Raw genomic sequence first — 24,733 nt, forward strand, 5'->3', positions numbered from 1 at the left:
GAGGGATAGAACCACTTTGATCCTCTGTTTAATTTAGAATTATTTCCTTTCGTTGGTGGGAATTTCCATAAATATATTAGAATTTCGGAAGGGGGGTGATGATATACCCCCCTTAACACCCCCTTTGCGTACGCAAACATGACAAAGACACTAAAAATACCCAAAACAAAGAAAAAAATATTAGCATGATCATATTAAAATTCATTTATATATATATATATATGAGTTACTTAATTGCACTAAAATTACGAATTACAAATGTCTTTTATTGAAATTTTTATTTTAAAAACGGGTCCAGATCTTTTAAGCATAATAATAATAAATGCACAGCAGAGTCTCGATTAACCGAGATTCCTTATTATCCCAGCCGACCTTAAGTGCCATTACCAGCAAAGACTGTTGGAAAATTTGCTTGAGGACATAAGACAATGAACCAACTGTTGTTGAAAGCCTAACGAAAATTAACCTGAAATATGTCGTTTACCGGTTGGGCAAATCACGGAATAACGTAAAAGAATCCACACTGAAGAAAATCTGGGAAATATATCTTACCCCCCCCCCCCCCCCCAAAAAACAAATGACACCACTGGGCCAATTGAAAACCAAGATTATTTTCTTATTCCATCCGTGTTATAAGAGTGTTTGCTTATTCGAGGTTGCAGCGGTCCACGGTTAATCGAGACTCAACTGTAATGTACACACATAATATAAAAATGAAGAATGAAAGCAATTATTGACAGTATGAAACAGGAAAGAAAGTATTGCCCATTTATTACTTTTCGTCGCATAACTTCCATGCATGTTGAGGCATTTGTTCCAACGGTGGGTCAGTTAGGAAATACCGGTCTCATAGCGCTCGGTCGACTGCGAGAAGAGACACATTCGAGCGGCCCGTGTGAGTTCGTCAGAGTCGCACTTCTCACCGCCGAGGATCTTCATGAGGGGAACTTCATGAGGAGAACTTCTTCAGGTGGAAATCGGAGGGTGCTCTTTGCTGCTCTCAGTCGACGATGTAATCACTAACACCATCTTACCGCCTACTGACGTACGCTATCGGCGTGTGGAATCACGAGATCTTGCTTCGCGCCCAGTCAGTAGCGCTCTCTTGTTCCTTTTTTTTTTTTATAGTAAATGATTTCACTTTTACTAATTATTTTCCTACTTAAAAAAATTGACGTGTGCGTTACTTATTGATACGCCCCTCGTAATTTTCGTCCCACTATCAGGGTAAGCTCAGGCATTAAAAAAATAATCTCGAAATTCAACAGCTGCCCCGGGGATTATCGCCCCCCCCCCCCCCCCCCCCCCCAAAAAAATATTACTCGCCTTATCAGCGGCGGAGCCTGGGCGATATCATTAGATAGGCACATTCTGCGCTTTTTGTGCAATAAAGATTCCGAGTGTACCCACATCAAAATGACACATTCAAAACTGATATACACTTGTATTTTTTTTTAATAATGTGACGTGTAAGCTAACTGTAATATTACTTTCTAAATCTGATTAATTTTACTCGTAGAACGTTTTATTGTTGAGAATTTTTTTTTTGCAAATACCCATTATATTTGCTGTTATGTCAAAAATATTTTCAACAAATAATCATTAAGTTTAATGCAATTTGTGTAAAAGGTCATGCAAGTATTCGTAATAATTACCACTACGCAACTTTTTTACACCCACTTAAATGAATACCTGTTGTAAATATTTGTGATGAAAACAAATTCAAGGAGTTTATAGTGTTAAAATTTCAGAAAGAGCCTTTTAATAAAAGTAATGACGATAAATACAAAAAAATATGTGTGCGTGTACTTAGGTACGCGCGTGAGAAGTTATACTTCTTTGGCATCATTAAAAAATAGTTTTTCATTGCATGCAAAAAAAAGTGCGTGGAGTCCCTCCGCGCGGAAGAAGTGAAACTTCGTAACGTGGAACTGAAAATAGGAAGGGGTAGAAATTGATTGAATTTTAGTGAAATTGAAATTTAGTGAAATCATATTGTATCAAATCAAACTAAAAAATAAAGGAAATAAATTTGTAACGATTCATAGATTAATTTTCAGAGAGAGAGAGAGAGAGAGAGAGAGAGAGAGAGAGAGAGAGAGAGAGAGAGAGAGAGAGAGACCTATTGAATGTCTATAAAACTAACTTTTTTATGAGAGCAGATTTTCATGAAATAAATCATGAAATCATTCAACGATAAAAGCTGTTTATTTAACTATTTATGTGTCTATGAAACAAGATTTTTTTCTGCAATTTAAATTGTAATATACAAAAAGGGTATTGAAAATTGAAACAAATATGGCGACACTACAAACTGTCAGGATCATTATTTTTTTTCTTACTCTCTACTTAGTTCCTTACAATAGCATTTACTCTCGCTCTCTCTCTCTCTCTCTCTCTCGTTCTATTCCCCTTCCCCATGAGCGTTAAACGTTTAACGCAACCTTGTTGGAAGTCGCATTATAAGTATAACTTAAAAAAGAAAAAAATCGACACGTTATGTGAGACCAAAGTATTTACCACAGGCTCGATGTCACCTACATTATCACACCTACACTACGGATAACACCGGTCACCTATCGGCCCAGCCCTCCCACGATAGTGATGGGTCGTTCGTTAACGATTCGTTCAAAAAGAACGAATCTTTGAGAGAACGAAATCTTGCGATTCGTTCGCGATGTAAAGAACCGGCTCTTTGAGAGCCGGTACCTTGAAAGATTCGGTAGAACGAAAATGCGGAGAGAACGAGAGAACCAACCGGCTCTTTGAGAGCCGGTACCTTGAAAGATTCGGAAGAACGAAAACGCGGAGAGAACGAGAGAACGAGATGAGAGAACCGGCCACGCGCCCGGTCTGATTCGTTCGTGAAATGATTCATGACGTCAGGAGTCTGAAGAATTAGTAATCACAGCGTGAGCATGTTCATAAGAGCAAACGATAACTGATCAAATAAAATAGGGTAACATGAAAAGTATCTATACCTGAAAATGTCAACTGTTAAGTAGTGGTTTAAAATTGCGTTTTCACATTCACATACACAAATTTGGGGGGGGGGGGGGGGGAAACACGAATTAAAAATAACAGGGAAAGTAACTACAAATGTTCACACTTACCATTTAGGTGTTAATTAATGTACCTACTTCATTTTTCTCTCTTCATACTGAATCGCAGTAGTAGTATTCAATTTTTGTATTTTTTTCTCTAAATGTGTTGGTCTACATGTAAACACTTTACTCTCTCTAGAGTGTAAATAGCCTGTATATTAATATTTGTAACTTAAAAAGTAATACAATATAAATAATCTTGTTTCATATACGCAACTGTGATTCACTGGCTACGAAAAGCAATGTTCAAGTACTAGCTATAATAGTGCGATTACAAATTAAAGTTAAGAAAGATCACTTTCGTACCTAACATTCTTAGATTTAATGCTCCCGTATTATATAGAATCACTGCATGAAGCATTTGCAGCGATCAACAGTCAATAATTTTATAACAGTCAGTATACAACTAGACGTTTGAAATTTCATTTACCCATGCAGAGTAGATAAAGATAACCACCCACGCGATCCAGCCTCCTCTCGTTATCGGGTCACGCGATAACGAGGGGAGGCTGGAAGCAAACACGTAGCCAATACTCTAAAGGATGAACGAGTTACGACACCTGATAAAAGAGCCAGATCCTATTCACAGAAAAGAACGAAATGACCGAGATGAACGAATCGTTCTGAACGAATCTTTCACGGAACTGATCCGAAAGTACCGGTTCGGTCAAAAGAACCGTTCTGCCCATCACTATCCCACGACCGACAGCCACAAAGATTACAGAAACATTCACTTGGCTGGGGACTTCCCCGAGGTGCTACTTTTCCTATTGGCTGCACGCATTGTTCTTACAACTACTATTCAGTGATTCCCCGTCCCGCGGGCCTTCCCCCCAGTTCTTTCTGTCACGCGTGTCTTTCTTTCACACAGGATGCTATCATTTATCGCCGCTGTGTCGCCGTACGTCTTCCTTTCTTTTTACCCACATCACTGTCTGTCGTTCTAGACACTTCACAACCACACCACGAATCATATACAAAAAAAATCATCATAAAAAACATTAAATGCAATAAAATGCCGAAAATCACACATACATAATAATCTAGACAGCAAAAGGAAAACTGGTAAAAACCTAACAGTTTTTTCTCAATAAAATAATTAAATATCACCATTAATTACCCGAATATTACAGATGATTGAATATAAACCCAAATAAATAATAGTTTCAAAAACTAAAAACACGCTTTATGTAGAAAACCAAACTAAAAAATAAATTTTAATAAATTTGAATTAAGAATAGTGTATTTTTTTTATAAATATAAATTAATAAAAGTGTAAATAAGAAAATAATGTATTTTATTTTTTAAAAAATGTGGGGTGCATGGTGTCAATAGTTATAAATATTTTATTGACAGATATGAGTAGAAGGTTTATCATTTCGATAATATCTTAAAAAGCACCCCACGCTTTTTTTTAAAATAAAATACATTATTTTCTTATTTACACTATTATTAATTTATATTTATAAAAAAAAATTACACTATTCTTAATTCAAATTTATTAAAATTTATTTTATATTTTTTAGTTTGGTTTTATATATAAAGCGTGTTTTTAGTTTTTGAAACTATTATTTATTTTCTACTTTTTAATTTGGTTTATTTATAAATGTGTTTTTTTTTTCCCTCAATTTCTTCCCGGTAAGTTTTGCTCTCTATCCAAATATGTTTTTTATGATATATCATCTGTCAAACTTATTCCATATTTTCCGTGTTTGATGTCTTTTATTTAATGATTTACTGACCTTGGCATAGTTTGGAGTATTTGTAACTGCTTGGTGTAGATTTGCAGGTTGGCGTTCGAGTGGAATTTCAAAAATCTGCCCATCAGGTGTAGCTATTGAGGTTATGCATATGGTGTTTGATTTCCCATCTGCTGTTGTTGGTTTCACAGCAAAATCAAACCTAAATTTTTCCATGTTTCGTGAAATATTTGCATTAAATGTTGTTTTATAATAATGTTTCACTCTTGGTTAATTGGTAAAAATGAAAACAAAGACGCAATTGTGTTTCTCTAATTTAACGAAAGGAAACAACATTTAAAGCCCTTATTTCAGTTTTTTTCTTCATATTTTTACAAATATAGATAATATTCTCTTCAAGAAAGTATATTGTTCACAATAATCATAACCCACTCTCATTTTCATTTAATTAAATGTCACACAATATTTAGTAGGCTTTGTTTATATCGCGCCAAATACAAACTGAAAGAAAAGAGTTCGCACATGAGCGAAATTGTTTTCTGTACATATATGTCTTTGTTTCATTTTACCAATTATATAAAATTGACAGAAATCTTATTTTGCAAATTGATTAATGGAATAATCTTATCAAATTAGTGTATTGTCATCGGTCCTCGATAAATCTACAAAGTTTCAATGAAATCTGGCCGTTTAAAGTGGGTCAAAAATCGCACCCACAGGAGTCGGTTACAAACATACATACAAACAAACATACAGGTGAAGCTAATATAAAGCGTGTAAAAAAGGCCACTGATGACCTTGCACTTACATAACCATGCAGATTCCATCTGAATTACAAAATATAATATTTATATCCTTCAACAAATAGTCGTGAAAGCTGGGGAGCAGACTGGCAGAGCTAAGCGCAGGGGCCAGCGGGCAGGACATCAAATGTCCCCCCCCCCCCCCCCCACCCTTTTCCGTTCGGGAGCGCTAGCGCACCTCGTGAGCGCATCACCCCCCCACTTCACCACGTTCATCCACGCAACCACACACCAGCATTCCACCACAGCCACCCCCTACCACAGGCTCCAGAATCACATCAAAAAAAAATTGGTTGTCTGTAAAGTCGGTTTACGGACGATAGTTTAACGTGACGTCATAACAAAACATTTATGAAATGATTGCATACTTTATGAATAGAATCGAATCATTTTTATTTTAATAATAAAAGAATAAATACTTGAAATTATACTAGTAATCAGATTTTTAAAATGCAAGAATAATTAACCTTTATTGCCGAAATTGATGTTGTAATAAGCACTGAAAACCACATTAACTTTTCACTTCAATTTATAAACAGTAGACGAAACCGTTCACGTGTAGATGACTTGCAATTAATTTTAAAAAAAACTGGCGTTTAGCTATAAAGTTTAAATATAATTATGAACAAGTTTTCATATAAATAAACTGTAATCAAATATCTATAATCAATTATATGAATCACCATAATTTTTTAGTCAATTGTAACATAACCTATTATTACTGCACTCGCCGACAGCGCAACGGGACACAGCGTAACGGAACACTTTTTCGTGCGTGCAGCCGGAATTCATCGATTTATTAGACGTTGTCACGTCAAAAAACGTACACACAGACACAAGACAAGAGGTGATTGGCGGCAACACGCGGCCTGGGACTCTTTGCGAGCCCCCTGGATCGATGCCACAGACAGGCACAGACAGGCATGCGGACCGGGCGGCTCGACACAGGCAATTGGCGACAAGTGTCAGTTCCGCGACGCACTGGTCGCTGACTTGTGCTGTCCGCACTATAGCAACTGATCTGAGCCGCTCGGTACGTGTGTTGAAAGTTCAACGTTCGCGTCAGCCTATACCTCCGTGGAAAATACGCTGGCCCCTGACCTCTGCGAAGGTCAGCTGAGCTGCATTGCCCTTCAGCGAGGCACGCATCTCCACGCCTCGGTGACACTTCAGCCAAGAAAAGGGAACATACGAAAAAAAAAAAAAAAAAAAAAAACCATCGCTTATGTACTACCTTTGAATATATATACTGTATAGAAGTCGCGAGTGGATAGGATTTAATCTACGTTTTTCAGAAGCAGCTTGGGAACTTCACCGCTGCAGTGCGCTGCCGTAACGCCCTATATCGTCTTAGTTGTTATTTACACGTTAGAGCGCAGCGCTGTCGCCCGCTGTCATTCCCCGCACCCCCCACCCATCATTCACTGCAGCTCAAGGTAGTTCAACGGGAGGGGGAAGGGGTGTGTGAAGAGTTGGACACTTGTCCGCTAGGGACCACCACAAGTCGATGCCCTAGAGATGGTGGCGATTGCGGCGGTGAATTAAGCAACTACCTCAAAACCGTATTAGAAATTTTAACCTGGGCTGGCGACTTCTATACACTATATATATTCAAAGGTACTACTAGAGGTGGGTATTTAATATTTTTGTCATTAAAATCGACATTTTTTTTTTGTAAATGGAACAGAAACTATCTCGTAAAAGCACAGATATATGTAAATTTATACATTTAAGGAACGCAACTGTACGCAACTGAAGGAACGCAAATGAAAAATGTTCGCATTATTACTGAGTTCGGATTTTTTTCCCTCGGGCATTTATGCTTTGTGTTGTTCCAGTTCATTCATTAGTTCCCTGAATAGCTTTCCGGTATTAACTGCGCACAAAAGACCAATAGTTGAATATTTGATTATCTTTCCCAAGTTTTAAAAAAAATTACGATTGTATTAAATATCAGTCAAGATTTTAAAAAAATTTCCTGAGAGCGACTACTATTATTCAGTATTGTTTCCAAAAACGTATTTCATACACGTAAAAATAACCACAGCAATGTTTTATAAATATTTACAGTAGTTTTCTTGTAGTATTGTCTCAACATATACTTAACAAACTTCAAATAATAGCGATAAAAAAAAGTCACGTGAGTGTTCGTAATTACGATTACTTACCTTTTACATTTTGAAAATGCCGTCTAGCAAATATCCAGCACACAGAAAAACAAATTCTGTACTTTTACAAAAGAGTACTTTGGAACCCAGTTGCCAAGAAGTAGTTAGTAACACTACAATAAACATATTGTAACTTTGCATAACACAAGGCTATGGATATTTTTGCATTAATGAAAACGTTTTTCGAGATAATACTGAGTATTTCGTACAAAAATTGAAGTAAATTTTTATATTTCAACCGATGTTTCATTCAAGCATACTTTTTTTTAAACATGGAAAAGATAATCGAATCTACAAAAATTTGACTTTATTTTGTTATTATGTTAACATTGGAAAGCTATTCAGGGAACGGTTTACAAGGAACTTTTAACTATTGAAGGTAATGGTACAACACAAAGCATATGTGCCCCGGTAAGAATCCGAACCCAGTATTACTGCGAAAACTATTTTGTAGTGGTATAGTTGTTTTCATCTAAATGAAAAAAAAATTTCAAATGTCTGTAATTAATTTTACATGAATGTTTATGTTCCATTTACAAAAAAAAATTACAGTGTGAGGAAATTCGTAGCCCTAACAACAAATCCATGAGAGCTATAGGAATAAATTTACAGGAAAAATCCCTTAATTAATAGCAATTATAATAAAATGAAAGGACCAATTCTGCGTGTGAGACTGAGCTGTAAGCGAAAGGATGGATGAAGGGGGAAATGAGGGAGTTCCGGAAATGTCTCATAAGCTTCAGCAGCTGTCCCAGTAAAGAAAATACGGCAGCTGCTAACTGCCTTGGAAAGGACCTGGTGCTGTTGAGGAAATGTAACTAGGCCCAATGATTAACATCTAAGTGGGCCAAGGAACGTAAATTACCTAATCACTATATAAAACTGCTACGGCAGATAAAGATTTTTAACATAAAAGTTTTTAAGAATAATTATAAAAAACTGATACCTATAAATTAATGTCAAATTAACATTTTTCCCCCCTTCGTATTTGGTCTTCACACTCAAATTTATTTATCCAGTATGGTTTCGATATGATGTCAAAGATGATTACAGAAAAGCTGGATACATACACTACAAAAGGATATAATTAATTATAATATAGTATATTTGGAACACACGTGTACATTACGTGCTGAGGGGACATGGTAGTTATGTTTAATTTTTTAACGTTTTTATCAGCGTTTGACAAGAAAGCAATCAATTTGTTTTCTTCCCCTTCCGGTTTAAAGTACAAATATTGGTGTCTCTAATGAAAAAAAATATAAATACTTTTTAAGAAAACATAGTTTATGTCCGTCTGAAATAATGCAGCTTTATAAAAAAGGAGATTTTTTTTTAATAAGTCCTATAATTTTCGAGTTTATTTCTTACATACAAACACTCACATTTTAAAATTAGTAGAGATATTATTTAAAATATTAAACTAAAAAAGTCAAATTGATTATTTATTACATGGTTCGAAACAACTGAAATAAGAATGCATAGGTACCTACTAATCGAAACATACAGATTCCTAATTGACAAAATTGTAAATTGACAATTTCAAACAAAACCACAACTCCCTAAATTCTGTAAAAAAAAAAAGGCTCCCACTCCCATTCTCTGGGACGGGGCAGTGACCCCCTTGGCAACATTCGCCCCCCCCCCCCCCCCTTCGTTTGCAAAAACGCCTAAAATGCAATTTGTTGGAACTACGTTCTCCATGACGCGCTTGAAAATGAAACTAAAACAGTTTAATATTTAAAGCATTATGATACCGGAAGCTGAAGAGTAACTTAAAAAAAAAAGTCTATACTATGGAGCACCAAGAAGTGGCAAGGGTTTCGTTTCGATACAGGGGTGGAATTTGTAACCGATTATTTTACAGACTACTACAGCTGCCATAATTACTACCCCAGTTCACTCTCACGAATGTTGATTTCCATAAGTGCCCATCATATGCAGTGGCGTAGCCAGGATTTGTGTATGGGGGGTGTTAATAATCATGCCCCCCCCGTATTAAGGGGGGGGGGGTTCCGGGGGCCCTCCCCCGGGAAAAATTGGATTTTAAGGTGTAAAATAGTGCTATTTTATCAGTTTTCGGTTCTTAAATTTGAATATTGTAATGGTAAAATTTTTATTAATTTTAATATGAAATTTGTTTGAGTGACGAATAAGAAATTAATTAAAGATTTGGTGCTAAGGGGGGGGGGGGGTTGAACCACTAAATCCCCACCCCCTGGCTACGACCCTGATCATATGCCAGAAAATGTAATACGGAAGCTAAATGGTAGATTTAACTTATTTTAACACGTTAAAATAGTATTTAAGGGTCTAATATAAATATTTTAAATTTCGGACTCCCCATTTAACTGGGAGGTATGCCATGCTGCAAAACCCTCCGGAATATTGTCGCTAACCCCCCCCCCCCCTACATAATTCATAGCTAGGTCCGCAACTGTCTGTATTGCAGGCTACGACAATATATTTTAAAATCCAAGCCGGCTGGGTGAATGCACTTCAACAACGGGAGAATGCAAGAGGCAAGCCAGCAAGGCGCTATCAACTATCTGACTGCCTTGTCGGCCAGTGACCTTTTAACTTTGCTTGCTGATAACGGCCTTCTCTAAACTGTTCGTTTATTTTGACAGTTGTGATCCCGATAACCGTAAATATACATAAATAAAATAAACCGGGTCGCATATGCATCGTGATAATCAAATCAAACCTAATTCGTTCACGGCCTACCATTCCAGATAATACTAACTTCTTTTTTTTTTTTTTTAATTTTTGGTATATATCTATTTTAGTCAAGAAGTGGTTCAAAATATCCAGTGCAAATTGTTACAGAAATAATTGTCAGAAGGAAAAAAAAATATTATTATTATATTATTATAATATTAGAGATGAGAAAACAATGTTCAGATTGGAGATGAGGAAAAACTGTGAATTCCCAGAAGAAACCTGTTGTTATCGTTGCCGATTCCTACCAGTGAAATATTGTGGACTGCCTGTTATTTTTAAAAGGTTTGTAATCAGAAATGATGCACCATTTATGTTTTACGTTTAGTGCGAGGCAGTGTGCTGGGACCGACGAACTAAAGAGAGCCACAGTCTAGCCTCTCTCCTGTGGGGAGAGTGAATGATGGACTTATTTAAAGATTACTTTGTGTACAGTCAATTAAACTTCTATTTTTTTAATTAACTGTGTACATATTAATTAATAAGTAAAACAGCATTTAACTGTTTTACCCACAAATAACAGTAATAATAATACTTTATGTAGTCTTGTAATGTAATAAGTCATGTGAACCAAACGTGACCATAACTTAGGTTTCAATAATATATTATATTAAGTAATTTTAAAATTAATAAAATATATAACAATTAGCTAGATTAACTAATTTTCCTTTCCTTTCCGATAAAAAAATTTACAGCCTAGTATCAGTCCGCACAGCAGAGTTGATATTCAAATTATAAGAAACAAGCAAATGGGCAAACTTTGATTCCCGGGCACCAAAGATGGCCTACTATCAGTTGCTCAAGGTGGCTCGTATTTTTCTTCAGACTTTTATAGGTTAAAAACAAATTTAGGTCACTTGGTATTTTATTAATATAAATCGTGATCAGACAAAGGGCTGAAAAGATAAATCCCAGCAAACAAGAAAATTGCTGCTCATTGTCGAAGCATAAAACAGGATTCAGACATTTGCAATTAGTTGTCGTTACAAAACCAGACTCATCATAAATAGGAACATAGAAACGTGATACACACATCAACACTCTGGACCTAAATCAAACGTGCAACGGAAATTCGCGGTATTATACGTCGTTACGTGCAAGACCTCCGCAGACATTGTGCATGTAGGTATACCACAAAACAGAGTGCGCGAATTCGACTCAAGACGTTACCGGTTTAGTTTAGTAACCTTAGGCAAGAAGTATTGTAGCCAGGGGCGCAACAACTAAATTTCCAAAGGGGGGGGGGGGGCAATATAACCTTTTTATAAAGAATCACCGATCCCCCTATTGAAGTGGGGGGTCCTCCCCCGGGAAAATTTGTATTTCAAGGTGGAAAATGGTGCTATTTAAGCAGTTTTATCATCTAAAAATTGATTACACAGCACTTTCTTTGCCCCCGTTTGCCCCCACTTCAGTTTCAGAAGGGGGGGGGGGCAAAATACCCTTGCCCCCCCCCCCCCCCTGTTGTTGCGCCCCTGATTGTAGCAGTAGTGTAGAAATGTATGTCCGGTAGCAGGGTTCGACAGGAGGAGCCGAGATGAGCCGAGAGGAGCCGAGCGCCATCTTTTATCGGAGCACAGCGTGACACCGCGGTCTTGCTGGGGACGACGCGGTCTGAGGATCGGCGCGCCGGATCGACGGAACAGTGCGACCAGCTCGGACGACTGGGACGACTCGGATAAGGCACGACCTGCGCTCGGATCACTCGCGCGTGCTTGCTCACAAAGTCACAACCCTGTGTAACCTTCCATTATTTCTCTTACGTCATGGCTAATCACTTTCCACTCTTTGCTGTGAAAAAGTATGTTCCATTTCCTACGGTTGCGCAATGTTTCATTGTTACACACTAACAGAGAACATATTTTTTTAAAGAGGATAATACACGAAGAGAGAGAGAGAGAGAAAAGGAGAGAGACAAAGAGAGAAAGAGAGAGAAAGAGAGAGAGGCACGTGCCCTGCCATGATGGTATGCATTTCTGTTTCCCTATTTGCTCGCAAGCACGCGCGTCTCCGTACAAAACGATTTGTGTCGGCAAGGCGGGATGATAGAGAGCGTCGCTCTCTCTCTCTCTCTCTCTCTCTCTCTCTCTCTCTCTCTCTCTCTCTCTCTCTCTCTGGTGCTTCGAGGACAGTGTCGCCTCTGGACAAGGCGCGCAGTTTTCTCGTCGTGCACAGGACAACCGTGAGATCTGAGCGGTGACCACACAGTTATATGGCGGAGAAATGAAGACAAAGGTGTAATGCAAGTCCACTGAGTGCTTTCAAGAATCTGTACCGGGTGTTTCATGCCTAAATAAATAAATAAAAAAGTTCTGTATACACACGTTTCAGCCATTTTAAACCTTCTATAAATACAGTTTGAAAGCTAGATACGGAAACGTAACTACTCATACGTCCACATAGTATTCTGAAATGCTTTTCGTGAACAGACACCGCTCGGATATCTTGAGCCGTTTTTCAACCGTGTGACTTCTTCTGAAACTCTGAACACCATAATATGGTGTTATGTTTACCCGTTTCATCTCCGTCTATATTAGACAACAAAGCACGAGAGTTTATATTGGACAATACATGGCTTCTAATTTTCTCCGTAAAATAAAGTAGAACAGATAACCTCTAACACGTTTTAAATCCTGTGATCCTTTCAACTTTTTATTGTTGAACTGAGCCAGCTCAAACTTATAAACATTAGACATTTTTATGATTTGTATGCATTTTTTAAACTTTTATTACAATTGTAATTTTTTCAATGTTATTGGTACATATTGCATTATAAAATTAATGTTTGACATTCTTAAAAAAAGTTACAAACATCATATTTTCCAGACATTTTTTTAACATGCGACATAAAATACTTTACCTTTTCAATCTCTTTAATCTCCCGTGCATCTTTCGTCATTTTGAAGATTCGTTGTGACGGAAACACATGCCATTTCAATCATCACTAATTCCGTCAAACATCCAACATACTTCATAACCTATAGACTATACTAAATATTTAATGAAAACTCAAGCCCTCCTACGTTGTCAAAAAAAAATGGCCGCGCTAGTGACGTATTCGGTGTCGTCTCGACCCTCCAACATTATCTGAGCAACTTCGTTGCAAGGTGCTGTAGAAGCGGAAGTTCTACAGAGCGACAGAGCATTAAGCACAGGGAATCAGGATCGCAACCGATTCCCTACAATTGCTAGCAATGCCGGGATAGCAACAGAGCGATCCACGCGACATGGCGGGATGCAACGCGAATAAACTAATTCTCTAGGTTACATCAGCGCGACAAATAGTTGTTATTATTATTATTATTATTATTTCTATCGCGTTGCGCATTATTTTGCATTGAACAGTGCAGTTGTTTGAAAGCGATCTTGTGAAGGAAAAAAAAAATTGTTTAAATCGTGCATAACGGAATTCAACATTTCGTACTAGATTACTACAGAGTTAAATCTTGTGTTTTAAAATGACTTCATATTAGCATGATTATTTTTTTTCTTGGAATCTTAGGTTTATGCTGATATTTACAGTTTCCTACATGAATTTAGATGCAGTTCCTACGTCGATAATGCTGTGTTGTCAAATATTCCAGTCCGAATGCGTACTGCCATTAATATAATAAATAATAAAAATGTAGTCAGGCTTTAACTTAATCTGCAACTACTCGTGGCAGCAAGTGACGTAAACACTTCGACTAGTGCAGAAACGACTAAGTGATGCTATCATTGTTGGCGCACCAGATGCGCAGATCAGCATTGTGGCTTATCAGACGCGCATTCCTATGAAACAAAAAAAAAAAAAAAAACAGAACAAATGACAGGCGATATCCGTGAACGTCGCTGACGAGACTGTCTGTAATAACTCGCCTCCCACCGAGGCGATCCGGGTTTAACTCCCGGTGGTGTCGAATCATATTTTTTTCTTTCTCCCGCAAATGGTAAATGTGGCGGACGTTGCCGTGTGCCAGTGAAGTTTCTCGACTCACAACCGCTTCCTTATCCCTTCCCCTTTCACCCCCCCCCTCCCTTCCAGGAGCAACCACCTATTGCTAATGCAGGAATCACAAAGGTGCGACGGACGCGATACGAATAAAAACGTTTTGAAAGCAATCTTGTTCGGCACATCTGTAACGTTAGCGCGACAAAATCCGAGTACCTAAGAATTTTGTTTTACAATGATTCTTAAAAAACTGGCGCATTGGTGTGTGTGTGTGTGTGTGTACTATATATGTACACACCCTCTCATTTATTTGTTTAAGGTAAAATGTTTGTGATTTTTTTTACAAATAAATATTATATTTTTTTTAAACACATTTTTTCTCAAACAGATTCATTAAAAAAACTCGTAAAAACTGTTGAAAATTGTCTACGAACAGTGGAAATGTAATGGCAAGTAATATTTTATTTATAGTTGTCTGTTTCTGTTTGTCTGCGTAACCCATTTACCTCACCTCTCAGGCGGATCTTAACGATCACAAGGCCATCGCTGAAATCCAGTAGTAAGGGGAGCAAACTGTGAGTACCAACCTACTTAGATGCCGGAGTCAAAATCTTTTAGTCGTTTTGTGAAATTCCCAATCTCTGTACCTACTTCAATATGAAATAAATTATTTTACTTTAATCAACACGGTCTTTTTTTTTTTACACAGAAAAAGGGTCATTTCCTAGTTTTTTCCCCCCTTAGAATGCTTATCTCGGTGTCTCCTAATAAATTCGCTATACAAGTCTGAGGTTGTTTGCATGCGTTATTATTTTATGCAAGATAAGAGTTTCAAGAGAGTGTTAAACACAAACGCACTTAATAATAACAGATAAAGTCATTATTGCAAACTAATTACGGCGAGAATGTGGGTTAATTGAAGAAACGCTGATAAGCTCAAATGAAAACAACGATGGTTCTTAATCAAAACACTATAGAAGACGAAAAAAAAAAAGTTATACAAATGTCACAACACAAATTGTAAGAGGCTTACTAAGCAGAGTATATGAAAATTTGCAGGTGCATTTAGAGATATAACAAACTTTAAACATATATATATATATATATAGTTTTTTCCTAAAAAAATTTTTTGTCACAGCTGCCTTGACTGTCAGCCAGAAAGCAAACCTTTACAACAGAAGGGCCTGACCATACTCACTCTGGTCATATCTGAATTCATAATCAAAAGAAGAGCAAGTGCAACTCCAAAGGAAGGGCGGTAGGAGCAGAACCCGCCCCCGTACCCGAAGTTTATTATATCATTTTATCTTGAAGTGTGAATTAATATTTACTTAAATACTTGAACTCATATGTTAAACTTAACTTCCATTTAAAGTTGTATGGAAGAACTAAAGTTCAGTATTTCTTTTTTTTTTTTTTAATTTTCCAAGGCCGATATATATCTGCCTTGGCATTAGTGGCGTGAGGTCAATCTGCCGGTGGCTTCTGTGGAGGAAGGATCTGTCGTAATGTTTAACCGATTGCCCTCGCCGGGTTCGAACCGAGGACTTCATGATGTTTTTATTAAAATTTAATTAAATTTTTTATATTTAATTTAATTTATTTTATTACAATCTAATAATTACGGATTTTCAAGATGGTGGCCGTTACGAAAATTGCAACATCCGGGGATTGTTGTGCTTTGTTCAAAGATGGTATAATTTAAGATGGCATCAGAGGTCAGAGTTCGAGGTCATGGTCAAGGTCAAATATCTAGCTGATGGTCAATTTTTAGTAAGTTCAATGGTCAAATGTTGAGGTCAAAGGTAAATATCAAAGATCAAGTTCAAGGTTAAAGGTCACCTGTAAAATTAATAGAATCGCATTTAATATATTTTTTTTATAAATTAAAAATATTCCCCTATTAAAATAGCATAATAATTAAAGATTTAAATAATGATGAAGATTTTATATTAAATTTATATATATATAAATAACTTTTTATAAATTTTTTAAAAGAATTCCATTATAATAGGATAATAAATACAGATTTTCAAGATGGTGGCCGTAAAAAATGTAAAATTAGTAGGGCCATGCATATTTCGCGAAAAGATTCCGAGACTAGTTATAAGTTAAAACACTGTAACGCCGACTCTGTTTCGTGATTGGGTGAATTTCGTTCAGGTATATGTCCAGTGTTACAACACCAATCAGAGTAATTCAGTGGGAAAGCAAACGCGTCCTGAGTGGCTCGGTCAAACAAGGCAACGACTTCTCTCGCAGACGGCCGCCAATCACAAGGAAGAAACCGCTGGTGCGGGTGTACCTTGTTGCAGTCTGATAGGCTTTCAGATTTATTCGCGAAAAATGCCTGCCCTTAATAATTAAAGATTGGGGCATTTTATGGCAGAAAGTTCTTGAGTTCTAAATGGTGGAATATTGTAATAACTTAGATGGATGATCCAAAATGGCGGATCCAAAATACCCGCCGGGGTCAAGGTCCAGGTCAAAGGTCAAGGTCCTGATATCAGCGGCTTAGGGCGGCTTGCTTTTAGGAGTTTTAAGCCGATTTTAGGAATTTGCAAGCCGTAGACATTATTTCAGGAATAAAATGGGAAATTTTCCTAAAAACGGGAATTTTCCCTTCAAAATAGAGAAATTTATAAGAATTTCAAGTATTTTAAGTAGTTTTGAAGAAATTTGACACCAAAATGGCCACCATGACGTCACAATACAAGATGGTGGACATCAACTCAGGCTGCGGACCCAGGACCCAGCCGCAGGAAATAATATTATATAAAACTAGACATAAATATAAACAAACAGACGACCAAAAATGTTAAAAATTGCAGAATTGGAATCAGTGAGTCATAAAATGACTATTTCACGCCAAATTACTCAAATGTACAGACAAATGCTACAGATTTCTACATAAGCATAGATAATGTTCTGGCACCTTAAAAATTACCAGTTTAAACATCATTGGAAATTATTTTGACGTTCATTTGGGTAACATTGCGTCCGCGACCAGATGGAAGTAGGCTAACCTTCTATTTGAGAATTCTGTCGCGTTCGCGAATGTTGTCATACCGACCCCCTCAAAGAAAGCCATTTCTTTAACCATTATGTACTCGTATTAACCTTACTGTTGTGTTACCTTTCATTATTTCTCTTACGTCATTGCTAATCACTTTCCATTCTTTGCTGTGAATAAGTATGTTCCTTTTCCTACGGCTGCGCTATGTTTCGTTGTTACACACTAACAGAGAACATAACTTAAAAGAAGATAGTACACGGGGAGAGAGAGAGAGAGAGAGAGAGAGAGAGAGAGAGAGGGAGGGAGAGGGAGAGGGAGGGGGAGAGAGAGAGAGTGTGTGTGTGTGTGCGCGCGCATGCCCTGCCATAATGGTATGCATTCCTGTTCCCCTACTTTCCTTACTTTCCTTACTTCTCTTACTTTCACTATAGCTCGCATACTCCTTACGCTCTTCACCCAGGCACGAATAGTTAGCAAAACTTCTTGCTCGTACTATATAAGGATAGCGAAAATACTCCCAAAAAAATTTCTTATTCCACACCACTACAAAAAATAAATACTTCCCAAAAAAATCAAATTTTGGCAATCGCGTTAAGACAGACTTGTATGGGAGACAATTTCACTTACTATACGTAAATCGACCTTCTACTAAACTATAGGCTAGATGAATATTATTCATAAATTAAAAGTTCTTAAATAATTTCCAGAACACTGTTTAGTTAAAAGTATGTCAAGGTGAAAGTTTTTTTTCAGTCTGCATTAGACTTTGAGCAATACTAAAGGTTCGCTAATTGCGGGCCATAAATGTAACGGGTGGTAGGGAACATGAAAACTAGCAATTATTGTGAAGAAACATATGTCCGGAATCGCCACTCTGTAAAGTTACGTGAGCGAACAGTAGCACGCATATTTAAATTTCCCGCGCATTAGGCGCCACTCCACTGGCCGAGAGGACGCGCGATCACAGCGCCGTGATGTTCAAATCCTCCGCTGGGAGCAGGCGTCAAGCACGGAGGTTTCTGATTTGACGTGGGGGTAATAAGACTGAAAATTAAGAATTTAGAATTAGTGTGTACTTATGATATTAATCTATGTATACTTAGTGGCATGGTTTATAATTGTCATGTATTTTATTATTCTTATTATAGGCGCAGTTAAAAGGCACTGGAAAGCTATTCAAGGAACAGTTTACAAATAATTTTAAATATTGGAGGTACTGGGACAACACAAAGCATAAATGCCTGGGTAAGAATCGGAACCCAGTATTACTGCGAACACTATATTTTGTAGTGATATAGGTAGTTGTTTTCGTGTAAATGTACAAATTTACAAATTAATGTAATTTTACATGAATATTTATGTTCCATTTACAAAGCAAAATTACGGTGTGTCGGCTGCCATGTCAAAGGTGTTCATGAGCCCTGAATTTTTGATTAAATTGCTCACTTTGTTTTTAATTTTAATTTTTTTATTTAGACATAGATTTTTTTCGATCAAATAAAGAATATTCTTGGGTAGTGCATTTTCCCTGTTTGGATCTATTGTCTACTCACACAGAGCTGGGCATGAAGAGTACAGAAATTAATAGGTGGCGAACTCGTAGGAAACACCGAAACACTATTTCACAAATAATTAATTACTTTAATCTCGCACTGAGATAAAAAGAGTATCCGAATGCTAGCCAATCACACTAGATTACTTTTTTTACAACTGCGTTGCGGCTAAGGGTTCTTATACAATAAATAACAACAGTTTATTTGGTTCAATTAGCTGACATAAAAACATCCAAATGACTGACGGGACTGATTAGCCACGATAAAATCACCGTATAAAACTGTCTTATCTATCAAATAAAAAAAACCACCTTGATTTAAGATAATCGACTACGTTACAGATTAACAGAATGGTACGACAAAGGCCGAAACGAATTGTCCCCAACATTAAAAAGCTTTCCAGCCAATATCAGTATGTGCTGAATTTAGAGGTTGCTCTGAAGAGTAAAACACTTTTTTTTAAAAAAATTCAAATAATGGTCATAAGCCTTACGCCAATAACCAGAGTCACTATTCTTTATCGATACTCATATAACGCATTCACGATATCGTCTTCACAAAACTCATATTCCTTATAAAATCTCAGATCATCCTTGAAAAAAATTTCTGTGCCGCTCTCACGACACCAAATAAAATAAAAGAAAACACAACCGCTCTACATTCCCATAACAGCTACAGTAAAATTACATGTAAATAAAAAAAGAGCGATAAATTCGAGGGTTAGTTTCCAGGCTGATTTTTAACTTTCAACGCATGTTAAGTTTACGCTAGTTCTGCGGAAACAGATTTGGCCCGAGCCGATAACTAACCTGCACCGAAATATGGAACGAATTATATGCAGAGACCTGCGGAAAATATGATTCATTTTCTGGCATCAGGGTAGATTCCACAATGCACACACTCAAATTCATTTGCTGCTTTCACACTTTAGCTTCTTTTCGAGCTGCATTCGATTGGTTCATGTGATTTTCATGCGTCTATTACTGACGTCTATAATTGGGTCATTCCAAACCCCAAAGTCAAAGTTCTGACCACTTTCTAACTTTTTTAAACCTTCACCGTGTACTGCTGGTTCACTGGAGAGATTAGCGAGAATGTCAGCTTTTTTATGATCTTCGTATTTATTCGGGTATGCCAATTTCTGTGTCGTGCATGAGTAAGCTCTAGCAGTTTCTTGTACTCTTGAAAATCCATGTGACAATCGCCTTAAGGTTCCCTGCAAAACAGCAATTCGTACAGTCCTGGAGTCCCATGTGATTTGTCGGCCCAGCCTGACCTACCACCTACAACTGTTATGTCACATCCACCATCAACATGGATCCTGGTGGCAGCGACACTGAAAATGCAGACACCTCGGAGGAAGAAGCTCCAACAACTGATACAGTTTCGTCAGCAGCAGTTTCAGTAACAACCACCAAGTCTACTAATTTGATATCTAACAATGCTGTTGTGCTATCATCACCTCCAACTGGCTACTGTTGCCTATACTGCAATTAGACTTTTATACATTGCAGCAACTGTGTCATGGATACTACTGCCGCAACAACCCAGCTCCAGTGAAGTATAAGTGTGACAGACGTCGTAAACCACTTTCGCGAAGAGATGATCTGAAAATACGTGTAAAGGACTTGTTACACAATCATGTGGAACTGGTGACAATTATGGAGATATATTTTTTGTTTGTACATGAAGTAGAGTAGAATTTATGCAATAAATAATGTTTGTTAAAATGTGTTATTTATTTAGGTAAAATATTAAATTGAAGTAATATTTCACTGAATAAATATTTTTGAGTCTATATTACTTTTTTTTTTGCATCGACTAAAATGACAGTAATCGTTCGAATCAGTCGGTTTATTAATAGGCAAATTATTATTTTTTTAAATTTTTGGTTGATGATTATATATTTTCAATATGGTGGCCAAGATGGCCGAAAAGATGGCGAGTAGGAAATAAATTAATAAACTAATATGGCTGGTGCACACTTTAGCAGATGTAAACAAAATGGCGCATACAAGATAAATGCCATGAGGTCGTAAAGTGTAAATAATATTTTTTTTGGTAGTGGGGAGTCAGTCTGATTGAGGATTAATAAGGAAGAATCTGTGGCCATTTTTAATAGATTGACTTCGCTGGAATTGGAACCAAGAACTCTAAGGTCCATGACGTAAGTGCGTTTTTATTAGTTTATTAAAATTGTTATTAAATATATATTTTTTAATTTTAAATATTTCTATTTTTTTAATAATTATACAGAATTTCAAAATGAAGAACGTAATGTCATAATTAAAATGGTAGTATCCAATATGGCGGAAAGTTGTAGAAAACAAAATGGCGAATGTGAGATTATAATCCAATATGGCGGACGGGTCAAGATCATACAAAATGGCATCTGGGGTAAATGTTAAAGTGTATTTTTAGAGGAGTGAAAATGGCTCAAACGCATGTTTTCAGAGTAATATTTATGCCTGGACGACCCGATGCATATTCTCGAAGGCACACTAGGGACTAGCATTAAACATTTATCTTCATTCTCCACCATATAATGTTATGGTCACCCTCAAATCTCATCTCAGGGACGGAATTCACAGTCTGGTGAAGGGGGGAGGGGAATGAAAGAGAATGGATCACGTCAACATCGCGGCGGTAATTACAGACACTAACGGAGCGTTTATGGAATAAATGGGTAGGGGAAACGGGAGTACCCTGAGGAAACCCAATTTCCACGTCAACGTTCGCCACGTTTCTCACACGCGAAAAATCCAGGTAGACCCCACCAGGAAACGAACCCAGGTCGCCTGGTGCACTGTAAATTATTATTTTTTTGTAAATGTAACAGAAATAGTCATCTAAAATTACAGATGTTTGTACATTTGTACATTTACACGAAAACAGCTGTATCACTACAAAAAAAAGTGTTCGCAGTAATACTGGGTTGTCCCAGTACTTCCAATAGTTAAATTTATTTGTAAACCGTTCCCGTTCCATATTAACTGCGCACTGTTATAAAACACAATAAAACAAAATTAAGTCCAAATATTGAATATTTGAGTATCTTATTTTGTGGTTCAAAAAATATGCTTGAATGAAACGTCAATTAAAATATAAAATCATGCACCAATTTTCGTAAGAAATACACAGTATTTATCTCGAAAACGTATTTCATATATGCAAAAGTAACCATAGTCCTGTGTTGTAAAAAGTTACATCTTTCTTGTAGTATTACAAACTATTTCTTGGCAACTGGGTTACAAAGGAATATTTTGTAAAAGTACAGAAACTTTTTTTTTCCTGTGCATGTCAGTGGGATGCACGCTGCCGATGCAGAGAAAGCTGCCTTGCACTCGCGTGAGGCAGAGTGGGTGGGGGTGGGTAGAAAAAAAAGGGGGGGGGGGGCTGCTAAGCCGGTCGCGGCGCCCGAAAAGGTAGGTGGGGCGACGCCTTGGAAACGCGCCCCGGCGAAGAAGTGAAAGTTTCGCGGACAGACTTTAGAGCCGACTTGCTGAAACCCGCGCAGCGCTAAATTACGAGAGCGACAACGTCCCAATAGGACTATGCAGCTACCTGCGTCTAAACTCAACACAGAAAAGGGAGTAATGAAGTCAAACTGTGTTCCTAGCGATGAGTCATCACTAGGGGCAGGCATTTTTCGTGAATAAATTTGAACGCCTATTAGACTGCAACAAGGTACACCCGCACCTGCGGTTTCTTCCTTGTGACTGGCGGTCGTCTGCGAGAGAAGTCGTTGCCTTGTTTGACCGAGCCACTCAGGACGCGTTTGCTTCCGCACTAGATTACTGTGATTGGTGTTGTAACAACCGACGTGTATCTGAAAGAAACTAGCCCAATTACGAAACACAGACAATGCTACATTGTTTTAACTTTCAGCTAGTCTCGGAATCTTTTCGCGAGAAATGCATGGCCCTAGTCATCACCCAGCAAGGTGTGAAGTTGTCAACAACTTCACTCAGGGGCGCAATTAGCAAGTAGTAACACCATCGAGTAGCACACTTCCATACACCCATACACAGAGGCATGCATTTTCCACGAAAATATTACGATACTAGATGTCTGTTAAAACACTGTAGCAACGTCTGTGTTTCGTGATTGGTCGAATTTCTTTTTAGGTACATGTATACTCGGCGCACGAATCGCAACATTTGTGCGGAAGCAAACTCGTCTTGATAGGTCTGGTTAAAGCTGGCAATGGCTTTACTTGCTAAAGGCCGCCAATTACAACTAAGATACTGTTGGCTCGGGCTTACTTTATTGCAGTCTAACGAGAGCTCAGACTGTTTCGCGAAAAGTACGTACCCCTAGACATACACACTGATGGAAGACGAAGAGCAGCCATCTGCCTAAAAGATTTCAAAACTTCCTGCCAGTAAGGTACATGAAAAAGGCTTCTTTACGAAGGTTCGCGCAACGTTGGTTTTTATAATCTTATTGCCATTATATTTTTTGAAGGTTTTCCTTATAAATTTATTACAATATCTCTTTTTTCCATTTTATGTTTCGTCTCATATTTTCTATACAGACTGTAGCGGTAAAAAAAAAGTCATGCAATTGTTCATATTTTGGATCACTTGGGTGACATTTCACACGTTCAGTAAATATATGAAGACGAAACAACAAATGCAATATAGCTACCGGAATAAATTTACAGAAAAATAATTTAGTAAATAACATATTTGGCGTGCGAGAACGAACCTTATCGCCTCGAGAAGCGATGGTTTGCGCACCAACACACCTGCGACAAACTACGTGACTCCAAAACAAATGTTTCATTACTTTACAAAATACAATGCTTCACATGCATTTTAAAAAATGTTTCATTACTTTAAAAAATGTTATGTCTTAAAATTGTTTGATCAATGGTGTAGATCTGGCAACAGAACACACTGAAACACAGGCAGCTCTTATGGCAGAAAGCGTACATTGGAATGAGACGCTAAAGCAAATATAAGGCCGTTCAGAATATCAGTTTATAGTAGCCAAAATAATCAAACAGCAAAACACACACAAATATTATATATATATATATATATATAAATTATAACACGTTATTCGTCTTAGTGTGTGTGTGTGTGTGTGTGTGCACAAAATGCTTTGACATACTTTTAGTTACACATTATTGCCGTAATTTATTTAACTATGGAGACAATTGTAAGCGAATTCTCATTCTAAGTCATCCAAGTAGGTTTGCAATATTCATAATAATAAGTTACAGTTTTGCCACGAGCAGACGCAAAGATAACTCAGTACGCCGTACTAAGAAATTACAAAGATTCAGAACTGAACAGAATGTTAAGACTGACAACCCTGCATTTCACTACCGTATTGCTGTTTTTCCTCTATAACAAATTGTGCAATATCTTTATATTTTGTTGCAGGAAACCGATTTAACATAAGTAGGTCAAATTTCAAAGATAAGCAGTTACTTACTTCTGACAAGCATGATAGTATTTGTGTCAAGTGCATTTAAACGCTTCAGCTGAAGAAAGCTGCACGATAAGAAGGAAAAAACGTGAAATAGTTTGAAAATATATATAAAAAAAATATGTGAGCAAGCAGAGGCGCACACAGGTATTTTTTTTTGGGGGGGGGGGGGGTCAAGTTTTTTTTATGAAGAAACACCGGTTTCAAAAATAAAGAGGGGGGTTGGGGGTCCTCTCCCGGGAAAATTTGGATTTCTAGGTGAAAATTGGTGCTATTTAAGAAGTTTTTGTATCTAATT

General features: G+C 37.3%; 1 protein-coding gene across 2 annotated transcripts in view; it reads right to left on the minus strand.

The window, feature by feature from the left end:
• Positions 1–24,733, minus strand: part of LOC134537647 (UNC93-like protein MFSD11) — a 51,762-nt gene that overhangs the window by 22,678 nt on the left and 4,351 nt on the right. Inside the window, exon 1 of one of the 2 annotated variants that reach the window (XM_063378316.1) lies at positions 3,114–3,281. The exons of the other annotated variant lie outside the window; for it this stretch is intronic. Within the exon in view, the coding sequence (XP_063234386.1) occupies positions 3,114–3,116 (3 nt within the window). The 5' untranslated portion in view covers positions 3,117–3,281. Of the gene's footprint in view, positions 1–3,113; positions 3,282–24,733 lie in introns of those variants that run through there. 2 annotated transcript variants of the gene reach the window in all.

The sequence above is a fragment of the Bacillus rossius genome, chromosome 12 (assembly GCF_032445375.1).
Source record: "Bacillus rossius redtenbacheri isolate Brsri chromosome 12, Brsri_v3, whole genome shotgun sequence".
Classification (NCBI taxonomy): domain Eukaryota; kingdom Metazoa; phylum Arthropoda; class Insecta; order Phasmatodea; family Bacillidae; genus Bacillus; species Bacillus rossius.